Genomic DNA, 23253 nt, shown 5'->3' with positions numbered 1-23253 from the left:
CAACCTATTACTGATCCTCTTTGAATAGGGAGCCAAGTGTCCATGCTTTAAATTGTTTTAGGTCCAACTAACATAAGAAAGAAGTATGTTTCTTCAGAGGCAACTTCCCTCTACACACTTGGCTTCCAAACATCCCCTCACTTTCTAGGATGAGTGCAAAAATATCTTCTGTCTTTCAAATCCCCACACCTCGGCTGCTTCAATTCCAGTCACTGCTCTAATACAGATAATTAATATGTGAGCACAGACAGCCAATGCCCATTGGAACTGGGTGCCATTAGCTGCTCTATCCTGAGGTGAATGAGGGTTCAGTCTTGGTGTGGAGAAGCTCAGATGTGCACAATGGAGCCTGTTGCAGAAGTTTCCTGCCGGCTTTTATTTCTATTGTTTCAAATGTACAAGTCTCTCCTATTTAATTCAGTGTCTTAGCTCCCTCCTCAGAGGGCATGAGGAGCTCTCTGCAGCCCAAAACATTGCTTTACTTTTCTAAGTGGATGAAAACTGTGTGTTTGGCAGGTTCGTGCCATCGCAGTCCAAGTGGGCAGCGCGTGGGCTCAGCCAGGGTGCACAAGGATGCAGAAAACAGCTCTTCCCATAGCAGACGCTACAACCACAGTATTGTAGCAGCAGAGCTGCAGCGGCTGGCGGAAAAGCAAGCAACCAGGCAATATTCCCCACCCAGCCACATCAGCCTCCTTACACAGCAGGTATGTGGGCAGTAAGGTTTCCCTGGTGACAATAGAAAAGATGGGCACATTCTCCTAAGTCAGAGCCAAGGACTGGGACAGACTGTTCTGGGAAGAGAGAATCTCATGTAAGTGGATTTCCTTCCCTTTTGCTGCTGTGGGATTAGGGACTAAAGCTCTCCTAGATTATAGTTAAATTGCATAGGGAAGTGCTTGAAGCCCTGTTGCTCAAATGGTTAGACTGGACAAAGTACTAAAAAATACATTCTAAGGAAGACATCTGCCCCAGCTGTCAGTGGAGAAGATCGATGGGGAAGTAGGTCTTTCCCAAATCTTATTTCTCATTTTTTTACTTCCTTAAAGTCAGCTGCCCCATTCCTCCATTGACTTGTCAAATGCTGGACTATGGCATTATAAGGGGAGATTTTAACAGCCCAGCAAAGTGCCTAGGCCACTGCCAGTAACCGGACTATCAATTATTATGCTTATTGCCAAGAGCAGCTGTAAGGCCTTTGTAGCAGTCTTAGCATAACTAGGCCATGAGACTTGAGCATGACTCTGCACCATCCTGTTGGGCTTTCTTTTAAACTGTGAAGCATTCAGTTCTGAAAGACAGGAAGTTTGTTTATATTTGATTTCTGGTGTGTTTTTGTTAGGGCCCATGAGACTGCAGACTCTGCAAAAACACATCTGTATAACTAATGGCTTGAAACCTCTTGCTTAACAAATTGCTTGCTCAGTGGCTATTGGTGATTGACAAGCTATGTGATACTTTGAGCATAAAAAGGGGAAAGAGGGTTGGGTCAAGTGAACTCTGGTGTGAATCCATCTTAAGGTCCCCAGCGGCAGATGGAAGGCTGGCCATCAAAAGGCTGTTGACCACTTAAGACTACTCCAGACATTTGGGGTACCTATTAATTTGGGGTGCTCTATAACCTGTTTCATTTGCATGTGCTTGAGACTAAATAAAGTAAAGACTTTAAGTGAAAGCACTCTTGTGTTGTACTGCTTGTGCCAACATCTATCAGATGGATGTGCTGTACTGCCATTGATTTATTTCCTGACAGTGCCTCGTAAAGAGCAGGGCCGGCTTTAGGCCGATTCACCCCAGAATCGGGCCCTGTGCCTAAGAGGGCCCCGGGCCAGCGCCTTTTTAATTTTTACTCACCCGGCGGCATTTTGCCGCCAGAGACACAGAGCACCGCCAGGTGAGTACAAATCGGGCTCCGCACTTGCTAAAGCTGGCCCTGGTAAAGAGTAGTTACCACGAGCTTTGGGTGTAGATGACCCTGCATAACAGCATCATATGGGAATCAAGAAACAGTATCAGACCGATGAGCACAGCAGAAGGTGTATCTGTTTCTATAGAAATGCCTGGACAAGCAGTATGATAGCACTGGAAGTCTAGACAGAACACGTGGCAGGTTAATGGAGTTTTGATAAAACATATACCATTCAAATCCTAACTCCATTCTGAAATTCAAGCTAGTGTAGAATGGGGCAGCCCTTTTGCTAAAAAGGACATCTTTCCAGGAACATATGACATTGTACTTCATGGTCGGTGCTAGCTGCCTGTGGCTTTCCCGCTAGTGTTTCAAGGGACTGGTTTTGAGTTAGTGTCCTAAATAACCTGAACTCTACCTACATGAGAGACTACCTCTCCCCATGAAATACCTGCTGCACTTGTAGTCAGCTGAGACACACAAGCTAGATCTCCCTCAGTTAATAAGAGATGGGCTGCTAGCAGTGTGTTTTTTCCAAGTTGGATCCTCCACTTTGGAAATAACACTTTCCCATCCCGCACCTGGTACCAAATAGTCCAAATCAGCTGACTGTCAGAAACACTGCAAAGCCCATCTACTTGAAAGGATATTTGGGCTGAGGTGGGTTCTGGATGGAGACGTTTTGCTATGTTTTCTGATGAATAGCTGTTTGTTCTAGTGAGTTGTATATACTGCTGTTCCTGTTTTTATTTTATTGTTTTATTGGGTGTTTTTGAATATCTGTTGTGAAGCCTAGCACTGGGATAGATGTGACTTATTTTGTTTTAGCATTTGAAAAAACTTTTAGGCACCTGGCTGACTCCGAGGGGTTGAATAGATTATGGACTCTTCTGCCTCTAGGCTAATGGTCCCAGTTCAGTCCTAGTAGCTCTGACTAAATCTGACAGCTGTTCACTGACCCTTGCATGAAGTTCATTGATGGTCTTAGTTGGTCCCTAATGGACAGATAGCCATGCAACCAAAACCCCTTTAGAATTTGACTCTCTTGTTGACAGACTCAATGGAGAAGACAAGGACTGAGTCAGTCATGGAACCTGATCTGATGTCTTGCCCCTAGAGAAGATAATCCCTCTAAGTCTGGATTGACATTGGAGGGAACGATGAGAGAAGCTTGAATTGCTGCTGCCCATAGTGTTCAATCCCCAAAACTATCAATCTGGCACTTTGCACCAACTCTAAATATACTTGGAATAGAATATAGACTTTTCTTTTATTTCAAAAGCTTGTCAGTAGAGTTGTTCAGAAATTTTCTGGTGGAACATTTTTTCTGTCCGACAGTGCTGATTCATCAAAAGTAAAACGTGTCATGGAAATACATTGCCTTTGACAAAAAATTGTTTCTAAATGAAAATTGAAAAAAAAAAGGTTTTGATGAGATTGAAATGTTTCATTTCAGCATTTTTGGAGCAGATTATTTTGATTTTCTATTTTGAAATTACCCGATACTTTTTCAGTTGTTTTATATTATAAAATATATAATGAAAAAGTCAACAAAATTTAAATATTTTAGTCTAATTTTGACACACAATGTTTTGATTGACCTGAAACCATTCCTCCCTATCTCCCCCACTCCCACTGTTTGGAATGGAAGACATTTCAAAATCGTGAAGCTTTCCCTGAAGTGAAAAATCTGATTCCCACACAGGTCTACTTGTTAGTGTCTCCTAGTCTTTGCATAGAGAGCTCCAGCTGCCCTTTGGCACTATTTACAAATGGCTGATGGGATTCTCATGGCTTTATCTGGCTTCCCTTTTCCATCACTGCTGCTGAGACAAATTTGCATGGAGATAGTAATAGCTTTCATCATCTTACAAAGGCCTAAATGCTTTCCTGGTAACTAATTGTGATGCAGAGTACACACACATTTTTATGTTATGACTGACTGAATTGGGAATGGGAAGGAAGATGAGAGAACTGGTTTGAAGGAAATGCTTCTATCCCCATAATCAGTAGGGACAGCAAGGGAGAGCCAGGCAGCAGACATGAATGATTGAATCTGAGGGCATTCCAGTATTTTGTAAAAGGCAGTTGTAAGTCTGGAAATATGTTGTTTGTATAAGGAGAGTGGCTAGTGTTGCTTTCATGCTTCCACGGTCTCCCAAGTTATGTACTCATAGATGGGTTAGGTTTAAGATGGTTCCAGGGTCCTCTATAGAAGGAAACTCAGACTGGGTGGGAGGACCTCATTTGAAGGCCACACTACAATTAATTAGGATCCCAGGCCTTCTCTCACTTTCCTGCTGATTGCAGTTCCTCATTTTTTTATATGGAAATACAGTCTTCAGAGATGACAGGTTTCAGCATGCAATGCTCCATTTTGACCTGAACAACTGGGACAATGTATTTTGGGATATATAGTTTCTAAAAGCTTTGCTTCTGTATTGAAGATTAATATGGCCATGGTTTGTGTTTTAGAACTCTGTGACTGAACGTTGACAACCCCGACACAGATCTATGTGTAGAGGTCTCAGGTAATGCCAAAGACAAAGCTGAAATAGATGTTCACAATTTGGGATAAGAAAGGAAATTCAGCCCAGTGCCTGGGCTCTCTCACTCTAGGGAGAGGGGAAGGGTGACCAGAGTATAAACACTTGGATACTTGTCTTTGGTGATATAAGGGTGAATGACTGGAGTGCAGCCTGGTGGCATGTATTGCTAGGCATCCTCTCAAGAGAGGCTTCAGAGATCTCCTGGTATTGCCCAGCCAGCAGTACCTTGAGTTATAGAATGCCAAGGCAGAAAAACCCAAGCAGGGAGCCCGCAGATTAACTCAACTCTTCCTCTCCAGCTGCTGCAAGGGGCAACTTCTCAGTTCTGTGCCTGTCGCCATCTAGAGACGTCCTACCTCTTGAGTGCCTGGGTAGTTGAAGGCTGCACTTAAGACATACGCAATCTTCTCAACCTAGAAATGTATAAGAAATACCTTGAAAGGTGGTGGTTTGGAGGAATCAGAACATAACTGCAAAGCCCAATGGGACGTGGGTGAAGTAGGGACATTCTAAAAGGGCATGTTGCATAGAAGGTACCTGGATAAGAATATTACTTATCTTATTAATAAAATTGTTTGAAGTCACTTCCACAGGCTTGGAGCCCATGCAGCTTAGTTGTGCGGAGGTTGGCCAGTACGACAGGGATTTGCGATTTGGATTTCATCATCGTTAATTCATTATTTGTTGCTTTAGGCTAGTAATTCTCAATAGGTGGCCTGCAAGCCAAACGTGGCCTGCCAAGGCTTTCTGTGTGGCCCATCAGCTCACCTTAAAAGAAGTTTATAATTAAATTCATGAACAGTGGTGTGCTCCCTATCATTTGCCTATGACTTCCTTAGTAAGTAACTTATTGGCAGTGATTAATTTGTAATGAAAGAGATGCTGAGGCTCAGCCCTGGCACAAATTAAGCACTGGCTGGCCAGCTGGAGAGCGGCAGCTGCTGGTTGGGTGCCCAGCTCTGAAGGCAGCACCACTGCCAGCAGCAGCACAGAAGTAAGGGTGGCATGATATGGCATGGCCACTCTTACTTCTACGCTGCTTCTGACGGTGGCCCTGCCTTCAGAGCTGGACAGCCGGAAACCAGTGGCTGCTGGTCAGGAGCCCAGAGGTGCCAGGGCTATGAACTGCCAAGCCTAGAGGTGCCAGGGTTCAGCCCTGGCAGGTCCTGGCACAAATTATGCCCTGCTTACTGGATCTTAAGTTCTCATAATAGCACCGGCTCTGATTGAGCTAGAATGCCACCCTTTTTTTCATTAGTGATGGAAATGGAATGAAAAATCAATGTGTGAGAGTAAATGTTGCAAAGTCAACAGTGAAAACCGAGCTCTTAACCCAAACTGGCAACAAATTTTCTTTTTATTATGCCACCTTATTTAAACGCAAAACCTTTGTGTTTAATATTCCAAACCACTGTATGCATCTGTAAAGTCATCAACGTGAGGCACAACTTTGAGTCAAACACAGTAACTTCAATGTGGCCTATCCTCCCGGCAGTGTTGCAAGACATGACAGAATTTCAAATCTGAAGTCTTCATATCACACTTCAAATATTCTCACTACTTTATCGATTGTACAAGATAAAGCAACAACCGCTTCTCTCTGGATAATGTTGGTACTAGCTAAAAAGAAAAAGCCTTTCCTTGATGCCAAGCTTGTGAAGGAGTGCATGTTGGAAATGCTAGTGGAGCTTTTTCCAGAGATAAAAGCAAGGGTGATGTGAACCATGATAAGCAAGTTCTCCTGTCTGATTCCACCGCAGTGTAAAGATTGGAGGTAATTTACAAGGATTGTTTGTCAGCACTGTTTTCTGATTTAAAAAACGTCAAATACATGTCTCTTGCAGTGGATGAATCAAGTGATTTAAGTGACACTGTCCAGCTATTGTTTGTTAGATTTGATGATGGTGAAATTCTCAAGGAAGAATTTTTGTGCTTAATACCATTAGAAACCTATGCCACAGGAGAGAGCATTTTTGAAAAGGTAAAAGCCTTTTTTAATTTTTTTTTATTTTGGGGATGAGGGGGGGTGTTAGATGTGCAGAAAGTAAACTTGCTTGTTACAGACTGAAGTCCCTCGATGTCAGGGAAAGAGAAGGGCTTTGCTTCATGTTTGGCAGCGATATACCCTTCATTAAATATACTTCACTGCATCATTCAGTAAGACTGTCCTGTGCATTAAATTGTCTGGGGACTTGGGAAAAAATGGGTATTGTGATGAGATAAGTGAACTACATATGCTCAACTTCTAGCTTGCAGCATTGTCTTTTAAAGCTCTTTTACTGTCTCTAATCCTTGGTGTTCCTATCTGCACTTTTCCCTTGCCCCAGAACATCCAGTTAACATTTCTTTACTTACTCTTTTATGTTCCACCCTATGTACCGAGATGCTTAAATTTCTTGTAACTATTAAACCAACTGGCTGCTGAAATGGCAAGGTTCAACAGGAAATTTTAAGAGCTGATAGCTAAAGAGATGCAAATATAAGCAAGACATTTTTGAGTATATCAGAAGCAGGAAACCTGAGAAAATCAGTAGGTCCCAACTCTGAACTACCAGAGAGAAAAATAATTTAAGGAGAATAAGGGCATTTGCATCAGACTTCACCACAGAGGATGTTGGGAAGACACCTACCCCGGAATTATTCTTTTCAGATAATGAAGTTGAGGTACCATCAGACTGAGGTGTCAAAAGAGGAAGGAATGAAATAACCTGATAAAGAGCAGGTAGTCCCCTCGACTGGATGGCTTTTCTCCAAGAATTCTGAAAGAATGTAAAAATGAAGTGACTGAGCTGCTAACAAAAACTTGCACTCTCTCTTATTAAAGTCAGTTACTGTACCAGAGGATAACGCATGTCATTTTTTTTTTTTTTAAAAGGCCAAAGGATATTCTTGGTGAGCCTTTCTTCAGTATCAGATATATTGGTTGAAATAATTTAAAATGTGAATTGTAAACCACCAAGAGAAACATAAGATAGGGACAAAAAACTCTGTGTCTGATTTATTAGAATTCTTTGAGCTCATTAGCAAAATAGTAAATAAAAGAGAACTGGTTAATACTATTTGGACTTTCAAAAAGCCTTTGACAAAGTCCTTTAAAAGAGGCAACTAGTCACGGACTGAGAGGTAATGTTCTATCATGGATTTGAAACTGGCTGAGACAGAAAACAAAGGGTAGGAATAACTGACCAATTTTTAACATGACAAAAGATTAATGGGAGTAAAACATTGGAAGTGGTGTTTAAAGTTGTTAATTTGGAAAAAAAGGGAGGGAGGGCATGAAATGGCAAAATTTACAGATGGTGCTTACATTAGTGAAGATTAGAAAAAACTGAGAGACTTGATGCTGGGTGACTGGGTAACACAACGGACGAGCAAATAAGTAATGCAAATTTTAAGGAATAAATATAACTACTCATATTAGAGGGATCTAAATTAAATGTAATCACTAAGGAAAAAGACTTGAGTTTCATTCTGGACTGCTCATCTGCTGTGCAAGAAGTCGAGAGAAAACAAAAGATTAGGATGTATAAAGAATGGGATAGAAAATAATATGCTATTAAACAAAAAACAACGATATGCCCTCACCTGGAATACTGTGTTCAGTTCTGGTCACTGTATCTGAAACAGGATATAGCAAAAATAGAAGGGATTCAGAGATGGGTGATTGAAATGATTAGAGGTAGGGAAAGATTTCTGTATAAAGAGAGATTGAAAAGATTAAGACTTTTAGTTTAGGGAGGAGATGTGTTAGAGGGGACATGATGGAGCTATACAGAACAATGAATGGCATAGGGAACATAAATCATGTAAACTTTATTTACACTTTCTCATGATAAAACAAGGGAACATTCAATACATTGGAAGGCAACCAATTTAAAACCGATAAAAGAAAATACTTATTTACACAGAACACGCTTAACCTGTGGAATGCACTGCCACAAGATATTATTCAGGTCAAGAGCTTAACAGGATTCAAAACCGTATCAGATATACTTATATACAATAAGAACAGGCACAGTTACATTAGACAGGATAAGGAATAGAGCCTCAGCTTTTGGGGCATAAGCCAACCACCGATAGACAGAGATTAGAAAGAAACTTCCCCTTTAAGCAGGTTATTTCACAATTGTCCACTATGGGGTCTCTTGTACCTTCCTTTGAAGCATTGATCAGAAAGAATACTGGATTTGCTGGACCGCTGCTCTGAACTGATCTGGCAATTTTTATGTTCCTATGCTAATGTGAGTCCTTAACTCTATGAGGAATCTGCATGCTCTGCTGCTTCTCCCACCTTTGTGACCCTTTCTCCTTTCCCATGTTTTTTGCATTCTAGACAAGATAATCTTTATTTTATGTGTAAGGTTATTGAGATGATTGTGGTGAAGTAGTACTAGCAATATCTGGATTTCTTGCGTTTCCCTGAATCTTTTCAGTGTTAGGCCTAGTCATGGCATTAAGTCTATACTGGTTTTGTTGGTTGAGCTCCTGGTGATGGACAAGATTGTGTTCATATCTTGATGAATATGTGTAGTGGTTTGGGCTGCAGTGCTGTCAGTAGGCTGACACACAGCTCTAGATCTTTGTTTCTTTGGGTCCTGACACTTCAGTTGCTCAGTTTGCCTGGCTGAGTTTGGGGTCTGGATGAAAAAGCTGTTTGAGGCTCATGACACATGAATTAGAAGCAGTGTTGGGGGATGCAGCGTGAAGAAATGTCTGAATCAATATACTCCCCTTCACCGTGAGAGGTTTTTCCTACTTTTTGGTAACTTGGTTAATAAACTAGAGGTCTTACTGGATCCTCTGCTGCTTCTGGAGGGCCAAGCCAAGAAGCAGTAGTCAAAACAGCTTCTTTTCCCATCCATGGCTATGGCCTTCCCTGTTAGATGAGGACCTCGCAACAGTAATCCAGGCCTTTTTACCTGCTGTTTTAGTTACAACAATGTTCTTTACAGTGTGTTACTTCTGAAGTCCACTCATAAAATGTATCTACAGCACAAGGTGGCTGCTTGTTTTCATGCTTGGCAGAGCTTCTGCAGGGAGCATGTTATAATTGTGTTTTGCCGGTGTGCACAGAGACAGGTGGCACATGGATGTGTATATGCCTCTTTCTGTGGGTACTGTACACCTTTTTCTCTGAAATATGCTGTAAGGTAAAAAGAGAGTCTCTCCTCAAGCACTGGATCTGTGTGAGGTCTCATATCACAGGGGCGGGGGGTCTGCTGCTGATATCAACCACACTGTAGCACTTTGTGGTTATTAATGTTAGTGAACAGAAGAATGTGTTGAATTGGCCCAGCTTTGCAGGGAGGAGTAGGAGGGGAAACCTGATGGGAGCACTGCCCCTCTCCATGAAGGAAAGTGTGAGGTTTCAGGACCCAGCTATCATTAGGAACAGCTCCAGCTCTTCCAGCCAAGGAGTTTAATCACAGGGATAACATCAGACCACCCAGGCGAGAGCTAGAATGAGCTGTCTCCTTCTCAGCTATACAGCCAGCCAGTGCCCAAGGTCCAGCAGCCAGGCCTCCTGCAAACGTGCTGACAGATCTCCAGGAGAATGTGGCATTTCTCTTGCTCTACATTTTTCATTTGGACAAAAAGTGGATTTTAGCAGAACCAGAAAAGTTTGCTTAAACCTAGGGGGGCTTTGGGGTGGCCAGCATGCAGTGTCTCAGGGTGACCTTGTAGGAATAGTTTGCCACAGGAACCCTAGAATAAGGACCTTCCACTAGGTATCGGTGATCAAACCCAAACCTATGCAGCTCCTTTCCATGCTGCCTGTCTGTCTCTTACTGTGCAGCTTGAAGTCCCCTTAGCCGTACTTTGCTAAGGCTATGTCTACACTAGCACTTCTGTCGCTATAACTTATGTCGTTCAGGGTGTGTAAAAACACCCCTCTGAATGACATAAGTTACAGCAACAGAAGCACAGATGTGGACAGCACTATGTTGGCGGGAGATGCTCTCCTGCTGACATAGCTACCACCGCTCATTGCGGGTGATTTAATTATATCGATGGGAGAGCTCTCTCCTGTTGGCAAAAAGCAGCTACATGGGAGATCATACAGCAGTACAGCTGCATCAGTACAGCTGTGAAGTTGTAAGATTGCGAGTGCAGACATGGTCTAAACTTGCCACAAAGCAAAGCTCATGTGTGAATACACAGCTCAACTCCTTCTATCCTGGACCTGAGAACTGTGTGTTCGGGCAGCTAAGTAGAGATTAGACTAAAACCACAAAACTCAGGACAGGAATAAAAATCCATGTACAGCAGGGTTATCATCAGTGTTTAGTTCCTTGCTGTGGCTCAGCCTATCTCCTAGACATCTCAAGCTGCTTTGTTTCCTTTCTGTAACTCTTTGGTTTGCAGTATGTGGCTTTCTCCCTCTGCATCGTTGTAGGGCCACTATTCCTCACCCCTTAGCTGTTCTTCACACACTGCTTGTTCTCACAGATGGATGTTATTTCTGACAGTGCTGACTTGTGCAAATCAGTAATAATGTGAAGGGTCTCAGCAGAGGCTGTAGGAGAAGAAAATGTCAGTGTGCTTTCTGCAGCACAGGAATTGTGCCCCTCCTACTGCTCTGAGGCTCCAGAGGGAATGGAAGCAGAGGCTTTGGTTACAGTGAAGTGGCCCCTGTAATCTGCAGAGTTGCCAAACTGCCAAATGGGGCAGGCTGTGCAGCTAGGAACTCACGTTTGAGGAAGATTGTGCCCTGGTCATCAATCATTTGACACATCCATGCACCATCGAAATCACTCCCAGTGGGAAGTTTTGCGGTAGAGTGCTTAAATGAGAGCCTAACTCTGAGAAGAAGCAAAAGGCGAATTTAGCCATCCGCGGCGGCAGCACTAACTTGTTTTTTTTTTTTATTGTTAAATGGATGCATACGCTGGAGACACTACAAAGAAATCTCTAAGTTTGTCAGGTTTCCCAGGAATGTCTCTGGCAGGTCTTTGTCTGGAACGTTTTCTGGAGACTGGAACACTTGTGCTCTGTATGCATATGTATATCCTGTAAGCTGGTAAGCTCAGCAAGCAGGAAGGAATGTCACAGGCCTTTGGCCAGATCAGCCTTGGTGCGCACACAGATTTCACACCTCCCATCCCGTTAGCCCCAGTTCTCATTTCTTCTGGCTGGTCTTCTCAGCAAATGCAAATCTGTGCATGAAATGAAACTGTCTTGAAGTGGATTTGTACTGGTTGGGTGTGGCCAGAAAGCTGACCTGGGTCATGAGAAGGTGACCCTGGAGTAGTGAGTGTGTACTGTGTGGTTTCTCCGAAGGGCCCTTAATGTGGGTGTATTTTGTCCCACTATTCAAACAGTGAATTGTGGGTTTAATAAGACGTTGGTGGTTTGGGGTTTCCTTTTGCTGTCCAGAAAAGAGACAAGTTAAGATCCAGCAATGTTTCCCACATTGGGAAGGCCTGTTACATTCTGGCAGCACAAAATACAGAGGAAAGCAAGGCAGACGGGCCGGCTCCAGTGCTCCCAGTTCCTCCAGCACTATTGTTGGACCCACTCAGTCAGGTTTGGCCTAGAACAGAGATGCATGTGGCATCTCTGTAAAATGCAACACACCGGTCTGGAGTGTGGAATAAATTATTAATCATAATTAATATTTGTATTACAGTAGCACTCAGAGGCTCCAGCAAAAATGGGGCTCCATTGTGCTAGCTGACATACAGAAACATACAAAGACAGTCACTGCCCCAAATGGCTTACAGTTCATGAAAAGTAATTCATGAAGAGTGGAGGAAGAGACACACCATCAAAAAGTACTTTTTTTCTTAAATGAAGAAAATTAGGTGACCCCTCTCCCCCCTCAGATATAATTGACTGATCTCATAGCCAAGACTACAGAGGAGGGTCTTGGGGAGAGTTTTGAAGGAGGCAGTTTAGTTGCTGTACAGGTCGATTCACAGAGGGCATGCCATATGTAAGGGGCAGCGTGGAAGAAAGCACAGAACCATTTATTTGAGAAGCAGACAAATGTGTGGATGAAGCATTGTTGGTGACAATAAGTGACAAGAATGGATAATCAGGGAGCAGCAAAATTATGAAGATCCTTGAGTGTGGGGTGGTTTGGAGGCTTGTCAGGATAATTACTGTTGAGTACTAATTTTAATTTTTCAGTCAGCTTCTACAGGAAAATACATTCCAAGCAAAACTTGGGAACTTAGTTCATAAACCTTATCTTAGCGAATGCTGAGGCATCCGCCCCTCACTACAACTCTGCTGCTGCCTCTCGATCCTAAATTACAGCCACTAGCTATTCCAGCTCTGCTCATCTGTGCTGGAGAAGGAGGCGTCCATGAGAAGATGTGTGGGAATGTGCACTCCACAAAGAGAATTCTGAGTCATTCCATCAACTCCAGTGGTGCACAACAGCTACCCAATGCTCCGTGCTACAGAACCCCAGTGGGAATTGAATGGGGCTTGCCTATTTGTCCTTACTCACAATCCACTAGCAAAGGTGGCAGAGTCAAGTCCTGTGGCCTTTCAAATAGCACATCCGTATGGTAATGTCTTAGCTTTCCTGGTATGACTAGAAGAAGCCCTGGTGAGGTGGTGTAAAATTTGACAGTCTCTGATTTTGCTAGTGGAATGATCCTCTGTCCGAGCCCAGAAATGGTGCTGTAATCTTGTTCCTTATGAGGCACCAGAGACTAAAGGGACTGATCCTGGACACGAGGAAGAGGACCTTTGGGCTGTGCCTGCCCTACAGTAATCTGTCTGAAAGGGGAAAGTTATCTCACTAGTGTGCTCTTAAAGGGCATGGGGTTGTAGGATGTATAGTGCTGCCAAAGAATTCTGTGGCATTGGGTGCCACGCTCCAAGGCAGCAGGACTTTTCAGTCCCTCTTTGGGGTTGAGGAGGGTCCTTGGAGGAGGCACTAGAGCAGGCCATGTTGTGGAGTGATGAGAGGCTGTACTCTTTAAACTGACTCCCAGCACTATTTCTAGAACACCTTTTCTTCCTGACCTAATTTAAAATGATCCACACTGAAAGCTGGGGCAAGTGCACAAAGAGAGCTATAGTGAATACAAGTGGTTCATTGAGCAGGAGGAATGGTCTGCTGGGGTCCCTCTGGACTCCCTAGACAGTACCAATGGAGACCTGCACTGATGCAGAAACCAGCAGTAGGACCAGGCTAATGCAGCACTTGGGTTTAAGTGTCCAGCCTGATAAGGTCCATGTATGAATTCAGCTCAGTATAGAAATCAGGCAAAAGTTTTGCTCTAGTTCCAAACTAATCACCAGTTCCCTATTTCGGCTCCACTAGCAATGTTTGCTCCATTTTCCATCCCTGAAGCAGCAGATTTTTCTATAAGTAGTTTCTGCTGCAGCCTTTGGGCTGGGTACTACAAACTCTGCTCTTCCATGTCCATACTCACCTGTTGCTAAACACTTCCCTGTGTCTGAAACAGAGTGGGCAGTTTATCAGGTAACCAGTAATGACAGTCACCACTAGGAAAATCAAGGTCCAGCTGTTTGGCACAGACACTGAGGTGAGGGGGTACCCAGGAATCTGCCATGCCAAGACTCTTGCAGGCTAATTTTAGCAACTGAAACTTACTAGAGCATGGAGCAGTAAAAACAAGCCGTTGCACCCAGTGGGTGGGCTGGCTCTAAGTAAGCTTTGTGTTCTTTCAGGTTCTGTCTGAATCCATTGCCTGTATTTGATCCTGCTGTAATTTAAACACCTGTCTAGCTGGAATGTGTGAAATATCCTTACCTTTCACACTTGGCTATTTTCTCATCTGCTTTGCCTGGAAAGACAGCTTTAAAATAAACAATATTAGGGTATCAGAGAGAAAAATGCACCAAGGTATCAGATGGGGAGTGGAGAGGTGATACATGTCACTAAATGGACCTTGATATTGGTGTGTTGAGGGATGGGTTGGATCAAGCCCCCTCTGCATAGACCTTCTCTAACAGCGTTTTCATCACTGCTACTGACTGGCTAAGAATTGTACACATCCTATAGTGTTTGCCTCATCCACCTGTTATCTCTTGTCTTTATAGACTGTAAACTGTTTACAGGCAGTTACTGTCATTTATTAAATGTTTGTCCAGCACCTAGTAAAATGAGGTCCAGTCTGGTTTGTGATCTTTAGCTGCTACCATAATATAAATGCTTCATATTTATACAGAGCTACAGAATGGCTCACTGTTTGTTCTCTCAGAAGAAAGTCATTAAAATAACATTCTTTGTTGTTATTGGTATAGGCAGGGCTGGTGGCACCAACTAAGTTGCATAAGACTTCCCATAGAAAGACCATGTTTTCAGTTGCTTATAACTTTGCCAAACTTTAACCGTTTGGGCGGAAATTTTCCATGGCAAGCACCTGCCGCAGGCTGAATTTTTTGGGGAAATTTTCAGTGAAAATGCTTATGTTTTCAGATAAATGAAGCTAGGAGAAATATGTTGGTTTGTGCATGTTTAAAAATTCTGGCAGTTTTTTCTTTGAGATGTTCTAGTTTCCCCGTGCTTTGGAGCAGGGACTTTAAATTTGGCAGATGGGTGGCTGGCCTTTGCATCATCCCTATGAAAATCTGCTGAAATTTGGCCAAATTATAAGCCTTTGAAAAACTGCAGTTTGAATATATTCATTAGAGATTTCGTAGATTCTAGCAGCTATATTCCCTGAAGATTCCATCCATACTGAAAATGCTCCATCTTGGGGCTTAACAGGACTTTCTCAGTAATTGCAGCTGTGGGCTGCGGTGGGTTAGGCCAGGGCTGGGCACTGTAACAGAAAGTGTGGAGCTTGTCTCTCCTGTGTTCCATGACCACCTGCTAGGCCCAGGCAGCATGGAGGAGGAAACTGCGTGACTGAAATGCAGAAAAATGAGAGTTAAAGTTGGGGGTGGGGAGTAAATAAATACAAGGAGACTGGAGGCTCATGGGGGGAAGAGGAGAAAGTGGGACTGGAAGATGGGATGATCAAGAGACTAGGCTTGATTGGGCAAGGAGACTGGGTCTGGGAACCAGTGGGGGGTGGAAAGGAGGGAAAACAGATTTGATGAGGAGCTAGGATGCAGGGAGAGAACTGGGACTGAACCAGCAAAGAGGGTGGGACAAGAAGCTGGGGATGGACACTGAGGTTGGGTGAGGAGCCTGGCGAGGTGATGTCCTGGAGGAGACAAGCGACTGGAGACAAGAAGTGGAGAAAAAGAGACCAATTGAATGAGGAGCCAGGGATGAGGGGAGCTGGGGCTGACTGAGCAAGGAGAGGTGGGGTTGAGAGTCTGGAGCAGAGATTGGGACTCTGGAAGGATGAGAGTAGGTATTCTTGCGTAAGGAGACTGGGACTGGAATGACAAACCTGAATAATGGAGACTGGGACTGGCTAAAGTAAGGAGCTGGGGTGGGGAAGAGACAGGACTAGGAGGGAATGGGACAGAAGGGGTCAACTAGGGGGTATGGGCAGAAGTGTCTGTGCCCACTAGTGCCTTGTCTCCTCTAGTGCTGGTCCACATAGAGGATGACATCCTACTACTGCTCTCCGTTACTCCAGTATTTCAAGTGACAGAGATCTGGGCAGTAGATGTAAAGGTTCCAACCCTGCTGATCATCCATGTGATTGTTAATATGATGCCATATGATGGAATTTGTGGGGGAAGGGAGGGTGTCAATTTGTTTTTTAAAAACCTAGGAAATTACACACAAAAAACTACATTAAAATAACACAGTTACAGTTGCAATGTCAAGCACTCAAAAGCTAGAAAATGCCAGAAGGAAGGTTGCCTGTGCAGCCTTAATTTGGCCCACTTGTGTGTATGCATTATGATTGTCTTTAATTAGATGATCACATGCTGTTTTTTCCAGAGGACCCATCTCATTCAGTGCACAGAACAGATGGTGCTTACTTAATGAGCTGCTATTCAATATTTTGTCTTCTCCTCATTGTTCAGTGTGGGGCCCCAGGCCTTATTTACTGTACACTGTTCAAACCCTGCTCTGAAGACAGAATTATTACTTTCCTCAAAATTGGCTTTTCTCAGTGCTCTCACCATAGTATCTGAGTTCTTGACAAACAATTAATTAATCTTCATAACCACTATGAAGTGAAGTGAGGTGGTGGTATTATCATCCCCATTTTACAGATGACAAACTGAGGCACAGAGAGTAAGGTCAAAAATATCCAATTTGGAATGTCCAATTTGAGACACCTAGGATCTCATTTTTCAGAATACTTAGCATTGTACAGCACTTTATATGTTCAAACCACAGATCCCATTGACTTCAGTTGCAGCTGGGAGCATTCAGCACTTCTGTAAATCAGACCCCAAGGCCTCAAGTAGGCACCCAGAAAATGAGAAACACACAATCAGTGACCACCTATGAAAAGTTTGGTTTAAGTGATTTGACTAGCATCACACAAGAACCCTGTGGCAGAGGCAGGGATAGAATTCAATTCTCCAGGTCAGCATTCAGCTGCCTTAACCTAGGTGTCCTGCATACAACAGTCTCCTTCAGTACAAATGCCGATTCATCCCCAGAGCAGGTCCATTCTGTGCACTGAATGAGGCAGAGATCCTGTGGAAAAAATAGTATGTGATCATGTAATTAAAGACCAAATCATAATGCATATACACACGGGGTCTGAATTAAGGTTGCCTAGACAGCCTAAATTCTAGCATTCCCCAACTTATGAGTACTTGACTTAGCAACCTTAATAATGGTCTTTTAACATAGTTTTTGTCTGCAATTTAATACTTACATTGCAGTAGTTAGGATCAGTGTCCCGTTGTTGCTGAGTGCTCTTCAAATATAGTAAGCCGGTGCCTGCTCAGAGTTTGCACTCTCAAGAAGATGAGTGGCCCAAGAAGGGTAATAGGAGAAAGATACAGTCGAACAAGTAATATTTGTGTTATTAAATATGTATGCAATTTTCTTATAAATTGATAAAGCAAATGCAACAACCCGTCTCACTTCAGAGCTGACATTAATTGACTGGTTACCTAATTGGGTGAACAGCTTCAAGGGGGGTGGAAAATTTCTCCCATTTGGGACAGAATTTGGTGGGAATCTTATATAAGTAAAATGGCAATGGGTCAATTATAAATATATAGAGTGATCTGGCTCAGTGACCTGGGGAAGTGGGGGGCAAGGAGGAGCATCTGGCTTTTGTAAATGCTTGCAGCTGGTTTATGACTTTCATGGTTTCATTGTTCTGAATTATAATCAGTGGTGCAGGGCCCAGTACTGCTTTCCTTTGTGAATTCTGCCCCTGCCCTTTTCCCAGGGCCGGCTCCAGACCCCAGCGCGCCAAGCATGCGCTTGGGGCGGCGTCCCAGCGGGAGGGCGGCAGGCGGCTCCGGCGGACCTCCCGCAGGCATGACTGCGGAAGGTCCGCTGGGACCGCGGCTTCGGTAGATCTCCTGCAGACGTGCCTGCGGAGGGGGCCGCTGGTCCCGCGGCTCTGGTGGAGCATCCGCAGGCATGCCTGCGGGAGGTTCACCAGAGCCGCGGGGCCAGCGGACCCTCCACAGGCACGTCTGCGGGAGGTCCACCGGAGCCGCGGGACCGGTGATTGCTAGAGCGCCCGCTGCGGCGTGCCGCCCTGCTTGGGGCGGCGGAAATCCTAGACCCGCCCCTGCCTTTTCCTTCCCAGTGCTCCACTGCATGGGTGTGTTACAATGAAGCGTTGATGCTGGAAGCCATTCAGAGTGGGGTGGCTTTGACAGTGGCCCTCCTCACTGCTTCATGCAGCCAGCACAGCTTTGCTCTAGTCCAAGAGAACCTTTCTCCAGGGAGGAGGGGAAGGTTTCTACAGGCAGGGCCGCCGAGAGTGGGTTCGGGCCCCAGTTAAAAAAAAATTTCGGGCCTTCCAGCAAGGGTAGACCGGTTAAACAGGGCCGGGGAAGCTGGGCCCTGGTAATTTGTACTGGCTTCCCCCACCTCTCGTCAGCCCTGTCTACAGGAGTCTTCCTTCCATTATCAGACTGTCTAGCTAATGGTTTGTATCTTTCTCCGAGCCACCTGCAGTTACTTTCTTGGGTCTTTGTAGTGTCTGATATATTTTCGTCTGTCTTTTTAGTTAACAAACCTGAACCTGGCAAGCGGAGCTGTAAGCAGAGGGAGCACAGCCTCCCCTCTCAGCCACCGGTCAGCACTTAACACAGGAGGGTCAATATGGGCTGTTCAGCCAGCTACTTCCACAACTGACAGCAAGCCTACCTCCTCAGCAGTCAGGTAAGTTAATCCGGCTGCTTCTGGCTTTTTAAGAGAGATGGATGCAGTGCACAAGGGCCAGGAGCTTGTTCACTTTCCTCATTAGCTTCTTGCTCAGGAAATCTTTTTTCCAGGTGTAAAGAAACACAGTTCCCAGCATCTCCCAGATCCATCAGAAACACAACTCGTGAAAATAGCCCTTGGTCCCAGGTGGTGGCAGCAGGACCGCTGAGAGCGGGTTCGGGCCCTGGTGAAAATTTTTTTCGGGCCCCCCAGCAAGGGCAGACCAGCTAAACAGGTCCAACGAAGCCAGGCCCCGGGCCCCCTTCCAGACCTCCGGGCCCCAGTAATTTGTACCAGCTTCCGCACCCCTCGTCAGCCCTGGGTCGCAGGGCCATGGTGAAGGGAGGAGGAGGGGCTGGGCAGGTTGGATGATTAGGAGATATCTCTCTAAGTAGTTTCCCTCCAAGCACTTATCCAGGGCACATTTCCCTACCTGATGGCACAGAAAACTCCATCAGGGCCTGAGTTTGGTTAGGCTTTTCCCTGGATGCAAAGCTGAGGGGGAGGTTGAAGACAAAGGAATAATCAGCAGAGACCTTCTTTCCTGGGAGTCTCCCTTTGAGTGGTTTCCTTCTGTTCTCTCCTCATTTTTTCTAATCAAAGTAGAGCATAGGAATTTGTATTAGTGGTTAATATACCCCTTGGACTCTGAACAGAGGACTGTATGTGATTCTGATGGGGATAACTGCCCAAGGGTGGGAGAGGGGGAATGTGCCCAAAGGATTCTGAATGGGGCTTTGACTGGCGTTACTGAGGCTAGGAGCTAAGTGGGGCTGCCATTTTGTACAAGATTGAGTACAGGACTAGGATCTCCTGAATTCTATGCCTTGTTCAGCCCCGACTACCTGTAGGAAAGTTGCTTCTCTTCCTCCCTTTCTGCCTCAGTTTTTGCCCTGTAAAATAAGGATAATGAGCCTAACCTTCTTAAGTGCTTGAGTTCTATGGATTGAAAGTGCCATGTTAAGTGCAAATAATTAGTAATGCTTGTTATTAAAAGCAGGAAAGCTGCTGGATGGTGGCTGATAAAACTTGAGGGGCACAGGGGGAAGGAGTGTGCTCTGGGTGGTCCCCCCAAATGGACCCTGCAACAGGATGATTGAAATCTGTACTGGAAAGCTCAGGCTAAACGGCTCTTGTTTCACCAGTCAGTGCCTTTCCCCCTGCCTGTAGAAGAGGAATGTGAGAAATGAATTCCTGGCCTGTGCCTGCCCTAGTACAGTGTTTGCCTTGGGGTTTAGAATTATTGAGAGAGGCAGCAATTCTGTTCTTGGAACCCAGCCAAGGGAATATTACCTAATCCAAATAAAGAACCTATCCAACAGGTGTACAGCCTCCTTCCTCTCCTGTGTAGCCTACGAGAGCAGCAGAGTGTAGGCAACCCTGTATTGCTTCCATCTCCTCCTCCACACTGACTGTACCAATGGGAATGGGCCCCAGGTTTAACAGGACAAAGGGCTACTCAGTAGGACTCTTCCTTCCTTTGCAGATCTCTGCAGTAGGCCTCATGATCATGGTATCACTCTAAATCAGTTTCACTGTTAGAGGCTGCACGTGCATCAGCTGCAGATCTGACAATCCATCCATGGTTATAAAATCTCCACCCCCATAATGCCCTGCTCTATTCTGGCACAAGCAGCCCCAGAACAATTGCCTCACTCCAGTTGTGATGCTTAGTGCCTGTAAGTATTTTATATACAAATATATTTAATTTATTTATTTTATATGTAAAACCCTCCAAATAATTCATACCGTAGTGCCTTGCCAGTGTTAGTCATGATGCCTTACAATGCCTGCGAGTGGTACATTCCTCCAAAGAGTGTTTGACCTGTGGTGCCTTTATCTCCAGAGCACACAGCAAGCAGAAGAGATGTCTCAAGAGACTCTTCGTTTGGAGGGGGGTGTCTTGTTTGCATGGCTGCCTGCATCAAAAGGCCAGAATAATGGAAGCCAAAACCTTTAGAGCTGCCTACAAATTAAAAGGGGAATTTTTGAGAGCTGCTGGACAATTCAGAGTGCAGAGTTCTGAGTACTGTTATCCACTGCTCTGAAGAAAGACTTGGAGTCATTGGAACTCTCTCTGAAGAAGAGGTCTTGAAGGACTACTCAGAATCAAAGCATATGGAGTTGACCATACTGTTGTTCAGAGAAATCATAGAAATGTAGGACTGGAAGGGACCTCAAGAGGTCATCAGGTCCATACCCCTTCTATGCTGGGGCATGACCAAGTAAACCCAGACAGGTACTGTCTAACCTGTTCTTAAAAACCTCTGTTGTTGAGGATTTCACAACCTTCCTTGGAAGCCTATTCCAGTGCTTAACTATCCTTATAGTTAGAAAGTTTTTCCTAATATCTAATCTAAATCTCTTTTGCAGCAAATTAAGATTACTTCTTGTCCAGCCCTTGGTGGACATGAAGAACAACTGATCACTGTTCTCTTTATAACATCCCTTAACATATTTGTATACTATTATCAGGTCCATCCTCAGTTGTCTTTTCTCAAGACTAAACGCCCAGTTTTTTTAACTTTTCCTCATAGGTCAGGTTTTTTAAACCTTATGTCACTTTTGTTGCTCTCCTCTGGATTCTCCAGTTTGTCCACATTCTTTCTGAAAGTGTAGTGCCGAGAACTGTACACAGTACTCCAGTTGAGGCCTCACCACTGCGGAATAGAACAGAACAATTACCTACCATGTCTTACATATGAGACTCCTGTTAATACACTGAAGAATATTAGCCCTTTTTGCAACTGCATCATGTTATTGACTCCTGTTTAACTTGTGATCCACTATAATCCCCATATCCTTTTCAGCAGTATTACTGCCCAGCCAGTTATTCCCCATTTTGTAATTGTGCATTTGATTTTTCTTAAGTGTAGCACTTTGCAGTTATCTTTACTGAATTTCATCTTATTGATTACAGACCAGTTCTCCAATTTGTCAAGGTAATTTTGAATTCTAATTCTGTCCTCCAAAGTGCTTGCAACACTTCTTAGCTTAGTGTCATCCACAAACTTTATAAGCATTCTCTCCACTCCATTATCCAAGTCATTCATGAGAACATTGAATGGTATCTGACCCAAGAGAGACTCCTGTAAGACTCCCGTAGATATGTTCTCCCAGTTTGATGGTGAGTTATTGATAACTACTCTTGACTACAGTTTTTCAGCCAGTTTGAGAGTAATTTCATCTAGACCACATTTCCCTAGTTTGCTTATGAGACTGTCTTGTGGGACAGTGTTAAAAGCTTTATTAAAGTCAAAATATATCATGTCTACAGCTTCTCCCTATCCATGAGGCCAGTAATCTTGTCAAAGGAGGAAATGTAGGTTGATTTGGCATGATTTGTTCTTGACAAGTCCATGTTGGCTATTCCTTATTACCCTATTACCCTCTAGGTTATATTCTTGTATTGTCAATGAATTGTCAAAGGAAAAGCTGGAAGTTTTTGGAAATGGTTGGCAAAATTGGTCCCAGGAATTCCCTAATCTTTAAAGGCATGGGAGGAGTGGCTTTGATTCTTGGTATCCAGGAGGCACTTGTACATTTTGTTATGAGGAAGGGGAATGCATCTCCTCTTTTCCCATTTTGGGTAGGATCTAAAATTATTTAAATTTTGGAGATGTGGGGTTTTAAATTACTGTTTTCTTTCCCAGCAATCTTTGACAGCAACTGGCTGCCTCACTGAATCCTCACCCCCACAATCTCTCTGACTACACCCAAAAATGACAGATAAGCACAATACGTTCTTGAGAGACAGAGTGGATTCCAACAATAGGCAAGCTAAGCACAGAGGGAATCAGCTCAGAGTCAATGAAGGATTATAAAAACAAGGACAATCTTCAACTGGATCCTGAGAAGAATTAAAATATGATGAAACTGGGGGGTCTAGTGGTGATGGGAGGAAAGGCAGGTAATGGGGCTGTATTGCTGTGTACAGATGACTGAGGTAGTAGCATTCTGCATAGGCTGCTGTAATGAGCTGAGATTTGGGGAATCCAAAGTATTAAGGCAAGATATGATGACAACCTGCATGGGGATTGAAGCAGGGTTGGGGTCAAGTTGGCTTGGGCAGCATTGCAGAGGCAGGGCAGAGGCATCAACAGGGAGCCATGGGGTAGAGTTTGCAATAGGGAGGCTTCCAGTTATGAGAAAGGGGAGGAGGAGCCAAGGGCAGAGATTTGGGGTGGGGGCAGGGGCTGTTTTTTGTCATCTGAGACCTGCTCTTTCCTGTATCCCCATGTCTCAAGGATGAATGTGGAGTTGCTGTCTTTGAGCTCCTTGCTTTAGGTGCCCCACAGTCTTGTGTGAGGAGCGGACAACGTCCCCACTGCCCCATGCCCTGTTTTGCCACATGAGCAGGCCCTGTTTTCACACAAACTGGATGCAGGCTAACTTGAAGGCTGAGGAGCCTGAACTGCAGTGATCCCTCCCAGAGGAAATGTAGGGCAAGAGCAGCAGCTACTGAGTGCTACACAATAGTCCCTCAGTTCAGCCTTAGCAAACTCTGCACTGACCTTCGCACCTCCCTGGTGAGGCAGCACACAAGTGCC

At 44.4% G+C, this 23253-nt stretch overlaps 1 protein-coding gene across 7 annotated transcripts in view; it reads left to right on the top strand.

Annotated features, from left to right (window-relative positions):
* Positions 1 to 23253, top strand: part of TTLL5 (tubulin tyrosine ligase like 5) — a 233541-nt gene that overhangs the window by 113977 nt on the left and 96311 nt on the right. For all 7 annotated transcript variants that reach the window (XM_045014664.1, XM_045014666.1, XM_045014665.1 and 4 more), the window contains 2 exons: positions 517 to 707; positions 18507 to 18661. In XM_045014664.1, the coding sequence (XP_044870599.1) occupies positions 517 to 707; positions 18507 to 18661 (346 nt within the window). The remainder of the gene's footprint in view (positions 1 to 516; positions 708 to 18506; positions 18662 to 23253) is intronic.

This window comes from Mauremys mutica, chromosome 4, assembly GCF_020497125.1.
Source record: "Mauremys mutica isolate MM-2020 ecotype Southern chromosome 4, ASM2049712v1, whole genome shotgun sequence".
NCBI classification, from domain to species: Eukaryota; Metazoa; Chordata; order Testudines; family Geoemydidae; genus Mauremys; species Mauremys mutica.
The sequence above is the reverse complement of the archived record's forward strand: the minus strand, read 5'-3'. Positions and strand labels throughout refer to the sequence as shown.